Consider the following 9,922-nt stretch of genomic DNA (forward strand, 5'->3'; position numbering starts at 1 on the left):
TTTCCTGAACAGGTAAAGGGCTATGTCGATCTAGCCAAGAATGAAGGAGCTAAAATTCTCTGTGGAGAAGGAATTGATTCCTTGGAAATTCCCAATAAAAACAAAACGGGCTATTTTCTATTGCCCACAGTAATCACAGAAGTAAAGGATGGCTCACGCTGTATGCAAGAGGAGATCTTTGGTCCAGTGACCTGTGTAGTACCCTTTGAAACTGAAGAAGAGGTCATCCAACGAGCAAATAATGTTAAGTATGGCTTGGCTGCTACCGTGTGGTCACGAGATGTAGGCCGGATACATCGGGTTGCCAAGAAGCTTCATACCGGAATGGTATGGACCAATTGCTGGCTTATTCGTGACCTGAATTTGCCATTTGGTGGCATGAAAGCCTCTGGCGTTGGCAGGGAAGGGGCCAAAGACTCATTTGAGTTTTTCACAGAGGTCAAAACCATTACTATAAAACACTGATTCTTCACACATAATGAGTGAGTGATATATTAACTTTAAATAATTAAAAAAGAATTGTTTTAAATGCAAAAAAAATTTATAGGAACAAATTATTTAAATTATATCCATCAGTTGTAATTGTGTGGAATGGAGTGCCATTCAGGATGCTTAGTGATGGTAGACTGCCTCACCTGGGGAGATGGGGAGAGAAACAATCGCCATGCCTCAAGTGTGTGGCCATCCCATGAGTTGAGCACAGAGCAACACTGACATCAAAGTCTTCAAGAAGTGCATGGTCTCCAAGAGGATAAGCTGACATCTTCTTGCTCTCCGAGCCACCTCAAGGGGACAGACAGGGATGGATCAGGGGAAGAAATGCCATTAAACAATAATTCATATCTAATAGTAATGTTTTATCAGAGTGATGTTACTGTGATTCTTCAGGAGCAAATACAGCCTTATAATTGTGTTGTACTAGTGAGGTACTGATCTGCAGTATTGTCAAAACATTGTGATGAGAGGCAAAGCCTTAAAAATATGTCATATAGTTTATCAGCTGAACACCTTTCATCTGAATATGTTAAAATATAAAATGTAATTTTGAAAAATAAATTGAATTATGAATTATATTGTCCTGATTTCATTTAATTTATTACATTAAAGGTGCTATATAAATGCAAGTTGTTAATTTAAGTTGCCCAGTAAGGTGACTGAGAATAAACTCTGATGGGTGGCACAGTGGTCAGTACATTGTCCTTTCAATTTTGATATGATAACTGAAGTGATAAAAGACTGATGTGATATGATAAAAGACTTGTGCCTCTGCTGACAATGGTCCCCGAAACAAAACGAGTTTGGGCTTTCTTGACTCTATTCCTTGTACGCAGGTTTGCAACTATGTCCTGTCAGCAGAAATTAGTCTGTTTCTGCACCCAGGGCTATTCTTGCTGGGTAGTGAGACTATTTATTTACATTAGTCATTGGCAAGAATCTGGCATTTTGCCTTGAAGTTATGGTTCCTCCCACTGGTGGGTGAGTGCTCTGACATCTGGCCTAGTGCTCTCCCTGCGCCTGCATGGTGAGGCCCGAGGAGCTCCCGATATTGGGTCTCAGACCTCATCAACATCAAGCCGGTGCAAACAGACAGCCGGGGAAGAGTAAATGAAGATTTGGCCTCTGCTAGCCTTGCAACGAGGGCCTGGAGATCAGAGGTCGGAAAGGCGGAGCGGAGGCATAGGATTGGGAGATAGGTGGCTGTTGAGGGGGATCAAAAGACGTACTTGGGGGAACGGTGGTCAAAGCAGTGGTCTGCATTCTTTAAATGCCACTCTTCCAGGCTCCACATTCAGGTAAGTAAATTTCAAGAATTAACCTTTTTGGTAGCAGGTGGACCCATGGTCTGGCTTTATTGTGTGCAGCCTGCAATAGTGCCGGCTGCCTCGGAACAAGCCAATCTTGCAGGGGGGGCCTCAAACAGGTATTAGGCCCCTTATTTGCATATGCAAAGGGCCTAACACCTGTTTCAGGCGTGGACACTGTAGGACATTTTATTTTCCTTTCCCAATATGACAGACAGCGCACTTTTGGCTGTAAATGCTTGCGTGCTTTCTGCCCGCCATGTTGTGGGTTTAGTAGACCAGATAGTGCCCAAAAAGTGGGGGCTGTGCGGCTGAATTTATAGGCCTTTGAATAGTGATAATGACTTTCTTGGGTTACTCTGGAAACCATTCTAAAACTAAGTGCAGAAAATCAGGGAGCAAATTATCTATCTAATGATATCTCCTCGATTTATATGAAATACCCACATTGGGCTAAATGCTCCCGTGGGAACAGAATGCAGGCAAAAGTTGCCACTATAAGTTGTTAATGCTGTGGTAAGCTTTCTGCAGGTATGTAGATGGATTGTGTGCTGATTATAATTACAGCTTAAGCTCTTTTCAATCTATATTCTGTAGCTGCTTATATGAGCAATTGTGTATACCTACGGTATGCATAAGAATTATTAAAGTTTTTTTGTTGCCAATTTAATAAGTCGTTTTCATTTCCCAGCTCTCTTTATAAGTCAAAATATGGGAGAAAATCTGGGGGAGAAAAACGATCCCTAAAAAACCTAAGTAAATTTGGAGAGAGTCAGTAAAAATCGGTATTAATTTGAGACATTGCTAAAACTAAAGAAGACAAAGGACTGAAAAAAGACACAGTTAAGCTAAGTGACAACCCATAATTATTTACACAGTTCATGGACACCATTTTTATGGCACTCAATAAAAGCTATTTTTAAAATACCCTGTTTAATTATTACTTCCTTAACATAAGATCAAATCTAATGAGCACTGCCATCTGACGCTTTGCCAAATAATTGGGGTTTGCTATATAGCAGCAATAAAAATACATGAAGGATTCTGAAAATTCTATATCTGATGGGACGCACTTGGAGCAGCCGTAAATATGTTTCACCTTGCAATAAATCCAGACTTGATGCACTCTCACCTCTGAGTCAGAAGGTCGTGAGTTCAAGCACCACTCCAGAAACTTGACCATCTAATCTAGGCTGACACCAGCGCAGTACCGAGGGAGCGCTGCTGGAGGCACAAGGGATACCCGCTACACACGTGGCGCATGACATCCCTCTTCAACCTCACTATAATTCCTTGAGTAATTCCTTGAAAGCCCCAATATGTTTGCTTCACCAATCTGAGCAATACAGGTATAATAAAAGCCAAGGGATTATCAAGATCATTATTGAGCACACCATAGGGATGCTGAAGCAGAGGTTCAGGTATCTCGACAAGTCTGGGGGTTCCCAACAATATGGCCCACAAAGAACCTTGCGTCATAGCGGTGTGCTGCACCTTGCACAACCTCGCCATGCAGAGTGGCCCGCATTTGGAGGAGGTACAACAGCAGCGGTCCTCATCGGCCAAGGAAGACCAGGAGAAGGCGAGGAAACAGGAGAAAAAGGAGGGACACCTCAATGCTTTGCGGTAAGTGATATCAGAGATGAGTTAATTGCTCAGTGATTCTAGTAACATGCTCGTTTCCCTGCTCTGAAAACTTACGCAGAGCCCGTACGCATTAACAGTCCTTGTTACATCCTTCACCACTCCCTTAATCTTGCATTAAAGAACATTGAAACCATTCAGGCAGCTTCTATATCAATGAAATACTGACAATACAGACTCAGAAGCTGTTAAAAAATCGCACTGCAGACCAAAGTGCCAAATGTGATAAAGGTGATTAATTTAATGCCAAACATAATAATTGCCTTCCAGACATTTCTCACCCAAGTGTCAATGCATGGTGGCTTTCTTATAAGAAAGTTTCCTAACTCTACTACTCCTACAATGTTTTCCCCCAGTGGCCTCAGCAAAACTGCTGGAAGGTTGCTGTTCCTCATCTGGGGACCCTTGACATGCTCGTGGCCAGTGACTTCTGGGCGCTCAAGCCTGTGAGGGTCCAGCTTCAGACCGTTGCACCTTGGCTGCTGCCGGTGCTGTCCGGCCCAACTGGGTATTTGTTACCATGGTGGGTATTGGTTGAGGGAGTGGTGAAGGAGCAGACATGCTGACATCCTGAGAGAGGGCAAAACGTATTGCTCCCATTGCGCCACTGCCGCTCCCGTGGGGCTGGGGCTCATCCCCTTCACTGAACTGTAGGAAAACAGACTGCAGAAGATGAGTGATTCCTTGAAAGCCCCTATATGTTTGCTCCACCAATCTGTCCAAGATGTCTGCCATTCCAATCTGTCCAAGATGTCTGCCATTCGAGGACTTCATTTCCACATCGTTCACCTGAGGAAGGAGGTAGCCTCCGAAAGCTTGTGAATTTAAAATAAAATTGCTGGACTATAACTTGGTGTTGTAAAATTGTTTACAATTCCAAAACAGAGCACAGGGTTGAGCCCAGAGCCTGCGTGACAGTAGTTTGAGTTTCCACCAAAGCTGCAAAGTCTGGTGACACTGGGCTCAATTTTGAAAGGGCGGTGGGATGGCAGCGAGGGGGGGGGGTCAATGGGAACGCAGCAAACCTGGATAATAAAAACTTACCATTGCCCACGCGGTCGTGAGTTAATTGGTGGCCCTTAACGTGGCTTCCGGGTTTGCAGTCCGAAAGCTGCGGAGTGGGCGGACTGCGCACCCACATGACAGGCTGTCAGCTGAAGCGTCTAGATTTAAAGGGCCATTGCTCCAATGGCTTTTTTTGGAGCAAAGACCAAGAACACACAATATGGAGCAGCACAGGGGCAAGGCTGCTCCAAGATTTAATGACGCCTCACTCCAGGTGCTACTGGCCGGGGTGTGGAGGAGGAGGAGGGAAATTTTTTTACCTGCTTGACAGGAGGAAGTGGCCTGCCTCTGCTACCAAGAAGGCCTGGCTTGAGGTGGCAGAGGAGGTCACCAGCAGCAGCAACATATCCCGCACCTGGGTCTAGTTCTGGAAGCACTTCAATGATCTAACTAGGTCAGCCAAAGTGAGTACACTTATTGATTCTCCTACATTCCGTGTTCCACATCACTGCATCCCACCCCCCAACTCATTCTGCACTGCTGAGATTACTCCATCACATCACTCCTCACACCCACTTAAGGCTCATCCTCAACTTACCTTCACTTCCTCAGCACTTCCTCACCTCCCGATTTGTGACCCCACCACTACCACTCACCCCAATCCTCATCCAATGTGATGTCTCTGTCTCATACTCACCCTCTGATGCACCTCTTTCATGGGCAGCCTCACCCAAAGCAATGCATTCCTCAGCTGACGACCTCACTATCACTCACTCACATCTGTACTTTCTCCCCTTGTAGGAAAAGAGAGCTCAGAATGCACACGAAAGGGTGAGGACTGGAGGGGGGCCACGGGAAATAGTGGGCCTCACAGATGCGGAGGAGGAGGCCCTGGAGATCAGATCCTCGAGTGCCTGTCCATCCGGGACGCTGAGACTGGCACCCCACAAACGTTTGGTGACACAACTTTAACATTCATCACACACAACATGAATTGAGGTTAACAATGATTGGCATGTTGAACACCTCAGTATGGCCATTGCAACATGACGCATCTGTCATGATGCTTAATATTGCCTTCTGTTCTCTTACAGGCCATTCAACGACCGTAGTGACGGCAGAGCGCGATTCCTCAGAGGAGCTCCAGGCCTCTGAGGGTGCACCATCACAGTGTAGCAAGCCATCCACCAGCACAGATACTCACATCTCACTGGGTCCTAGTAGTCAGTTAGTTGGGTTGGCACCTGGTGAGTCGCCACGCACAAGTGAGCATGAGCAGACACTGGTAGCAGGGGCAGCTGTGGAGAGTCCGCCTCAGTGGGTGCACTCCTCTCCAGGCTCTGCTCAGCTAGGCGCAGATGCTGAACCCTGGGGGCCATCCTTTAAAAAGAGAATGATCGAGGGACAGCAGCACATTTGCAAGGTACTGGAACAGGTGCCACGCACACTCTCCACAATAGCGCAGAGGATGGAGGAGTCCAACTCCTGCAATAGTGGAATGGTGGCACAGGTACGGGAGGGAATCTCTGAGATAGTGTCACAGGGACGTGAGCAACTGTCTGAGATAGTGTCGCACATAACTGCTGAAATGTCTGAGATAGTGTTGCAGGTAAGTGCGGGAATGTCTGTGATGCAGAGAAGGCTAGCCCCTATTGAGCTTCAAGCACGGCTCACAAATGAGTCCATTCAGGCCCTGACAACGGTCATTCAGACTCAGGGTCTTTGGAGGGACCCTCACGGGCTCCAAAACCCAGAGAGCGTAGGCTGAAAGCAGCTAAGCAGTCCAGCCATGGACAGGAGCAACCTGTCACTACCTCTGCTGCAGCCACAGGGGACGCACCACGTAGAATAGAAAGGCTAAGGATTTGTGATCATGAAGGGTGTGCACAAGGGTTTCTGACAGACTGTCATGTTTTTCAATTATATTTGGTTTTTGTTAAGGTCACATTAAATGTCATCATTCTCATCACTATGGCCACGTCTTGCCCATTCTTGACTGGCTTTTGTGATAGCGCCCTTTCACGTGCTTCACCATGAACGGCAACACTTGATGCCACCCAGTGGGTCACTTTACAGTGGGTGTATGTGTAGTTGCAGGACTGTTTTGTGCAGTGAGTGGAGGGGGAGGTGGGCTGGTGTTGGTGCTTCTTTCCAGGTGGTGTGAGGACTGGACTCTTCTCACTTTCTGATCTTACGAGAACCGTTCACATATGAGAGACTCCCTGGCCTCACGAGCAGCCAGGTGAGCCACTGCTCTGCCCATGGGTTCATCCTCCTCCTCCTGCTCCTGCTCCTGCTCCTCCTCAATGTGAATGGTAGATGTGGATGAGGGGATGGGGCCTCCTCAACCGGTACCCCTCTCTTTTGCGCCATGTTGTACAGGACACAACACACTACTATAATTTGACCCACTCTCGCTGGTGCGTATTGAAGCGCTACCCCAGAATGACCGAGGCACTGAAATCACATCCTCAGCAGTCCTATCGCATGTTCAATTATAGACCTGGTGGCGATGTGACTGTCGTTGTATCGATGCTCTTCCTCTCTGATGGGGATCCTCAGAGGTGTCATGAGCCGTGTGTGCAGGGGATATCCTTTGTCTCCGAGGAGCCAACTCTTAAGGGTGTTTGGTGTGTGGAAGAGGCCCAGGATGTCGGATTCCCTCAGAATGAAGGAATCATTGCAGCTGCCAGGGAATCTGGCGCACACGTGAAGAAATCTTTTGCGGTGGTCACAAACGAGCTGAGTGTTGATGGACTGATACCCCTTTCTGTTGATGATCAGTCCTGGCTCGTGTGGATGTGCTCGTATTGCTATATGCATGCAGTCGATTGCACCCTGTACACGTGGGAAGCCAGCCACAGAGTGGAATTCCACTGCCCTCTCCGTCTGGCTGAGGTCGTCCATGGGGAAGTTGACGTATTGCGAGGCTCTGCGAAACAAGCCGTTTGGTGACTTGCCTTATGCACTTGTGGGCAGACAACTGAGAGACCCCAGTGATGTCACTGGTGGCATCCTGGAATGATCCGGAGGTGAAGAAATTGAGGGCGGTGGTCACTTTAACTGCAATGGGTAATGGGATACCGCCAGGCCCAGCCGGGAGCAGCTCGGCATGAAGGAGGCTGCAGATGTCTGCAACCACCTGGCGACTCACTCTCAGCCTCCGAATGCACTGCTCCTCAGAGAGGTCCAGGAAGCTGAGCCTCGGTCTGTAGACCCTCTGATGAGGGTAGTGCCTCCTGCGATGTCGCTCCCTCTGATGTTCCCCTCTGTGCTCTTGTGCAGGTCCCTGTGGCACAGCACTGTGTTGTGGAGCTGCAAGTGGCGGAAGTTCACACCGTGCCTGGCGAGGATGGTGATGTTCCTCGTCCTCGGATGTACTGGTGAATGCAGCCATCACGCCCCCCCATCCTGATGGTGTCAGTTTGAGGGGGTCCGAACAATTCTGAGTGTGAACCAAGAATTTTCAGTCTAAACACAAAGATCTCCCAGCCAAAAGTTTGTCTGAGAGAACTGAGTGCCCTGCTGCAATAACTCACCTTTTATCCCCATCTGTCAAACAGGGATTTAAATGTCCTAATGGCTGCCGGCTGAAACACGACTCCTTCACCATGGAGTGTTTCACACAGGATGGGAAACACGCTGAGGCAGAATGAAAATCCTTTCCCTGCCTCAATCACCATAAAATTAAGTACTTTAACAACTTTAACTATCTTAATGACTGCTTTAAATATCAGAGCCGGTGGGACTTCTGGATTCCTAAAGTGCGCACACACAGATGCATCTGCGTGAAAGGCAGAAGTCGGCAGGTTGGAGCCAACTTTCTTTCCCGCTCTGGATTTTCCCGATTTTTGTTGCCCCCCCTGCCCCCAACGCACCCAGACTTCCATTTCAAAATTGAGGCCACTGTCTCCCTTTGTGAGGGATCGTCTGCAGCATTCTTAGAGGTGGCCACACCCTCAATGGTAGACTGCAGGGTGTTGATGCCATTAAAGATGACACCACACAGGCTGGAAGCAGACTCCTCCATACATTCAGCCATAGTGCTGAATCTTCTTGGCAGGCCTTCCAATACCTGGTATAACTGCTTGTGTGAGGCAAGCAGTTTTCTTTTCATGGCTGGTTCCCTGAAGTCCTCATCTCTGTCCTGCTTAGCAGAGTTGAGGTGGGACCTTGCCCCCCAGCGAGCTCTCTCCTGGTCCATCCCTGCCACCAGTACCTACTACTGCTCTAATGTGCTGGATATTTCATCACATGCAGACCCCTCTGGCTCACTATCTAATCAATGCAGAGTGCCAATGTCTGTGCTGGTGATTGGGAGGGATGGAGTGCATGATGCTTGCGTCCCCAGGAGGATTGTCCTCTTATGAGATGTGTTCTTCTCCAGGGTCTATATGTTGAGAAGGTGCTAGAGGAAATAGAAAAGGGGCAAGAGTTAGGATGGCATTGAGAGGGCTGGACATTAGCAGGTGACAGTGTTGAGAACGCAGCTTGAAGTTGTGAAGCTTGCTGAATATTTGCTGGGGTGAATGAAGGGTAATATGCAGACACCCATTGCATGTCAGCTTTAGTTTCCTTTCAGCATTTTTAGTTAGTGTTTTGTATAATCATTCCTTATGTCATAATTTTATATTTATTTGAATCTAGATGTCAGTGTGACAGTGGAGTTACAGAGACCTTGACAAGCTGCCTTTCATTTTCTGTAGCCATATTAACTTTCAGTATGAGTGACATGTTGTGAAAATTATTTACTGCTTTTGAGTGTCTTTCAGGATTTATTGCGTGTTTGAGGAGTGTCAGTTCATACTGGAATTGATTTGAACCATCGCTTACCTGTGGCTCTTGTACTGGGAAGACTTCCCTTTCAGGGCAAAAAAAGAAAGATTTACTTCAGGTCTTCTGAAGCGTTATTCACTTTATCCGCAACGTCTCTGATGAGTTTGCCGATTTGAAGATTAAAGCTGTCGCAACATCCACTGCACCAGTCTTGTTCTGATTGCTGGGAAACTTCTGTCACTTCTGCCATGTTTAATGTTGTGAGGAGAGCTGAGGTCTGTAGAGTAGGTAATAACAAGTGGTTTTATGGAGCTAGTGATGGGTGGTAATATGGAGCTGGGAATATGGAGAGTGCTACAATCTGTTGTTAACAATTGATTTGGGGGAGGGCAGTTAAAAATCATGCTCTCACTGTGTAAAATGTGTATGTCACTCAATTCTGGAGAGAAAATAAATTCCTGGGTTAGAAATAATCCATCGCAAATAAACTCCTTGATCTTCAGTGTGCTCGTGTGGCAGAATTCTGTTTATTTAACAAGTTGGTGAATTTTAGTATTTCTTTCCGACATTTTAGTAGTGTTTGGTTTACGCTGCAGGGAGCAGGCAAATGGTGGGTGTTTATTTGTGGCTGAGTCTAAGGTTTGCACGTATGTCTGGGCTAGTGTGTGGAGCCCTGTGTGCAATATGCCACGCTC

General features: G+C 47.0%; 1 protein-coding gene across 1 annotated transcript in view; it reads left to right on the forward strand.

Moving 5' to 3' along the window:
- The window catches only part of aldh8a1 (aldehyde dehydrogenase 8 family, member A1), a 44,034-nt gene extending 42,963 nt beyond the window's left edge, over positions 1-1,071 (forward strand). The window contains exon 7 of the mRNA XM_067984850.1: positions 13-1,071. Coding sequence (XP_067840951.1) covers positions 13-465 — 453 coding nt within the window. The 3' untranslated portion in view covers positions 466-1,071. The remainder of the gene's footprint in view (positions 1-12) is intronic.
- The last annotated feature ends 8,851 nt before the right edge of the window (positions 1,072-9,922 follow it).

The sequence above is a fragment of the Heptranchias perlo genome, chromosome 5 (genome assembly GCF_035084215.1).
Source record: "Heptranchias perlo isolate sHepPer1 chromosome 5, sHepPer1.hap1, whole genome shotgun sequence".
In the NCBI taxonomy this organism is placed as follows: domain Eukaryota; kingdom Metazoa; phylum Chordata; class Chondrichthyes; order Hexanchiformes; family Hexanchidae; genus Heptranchias; species Heptranchias perlo.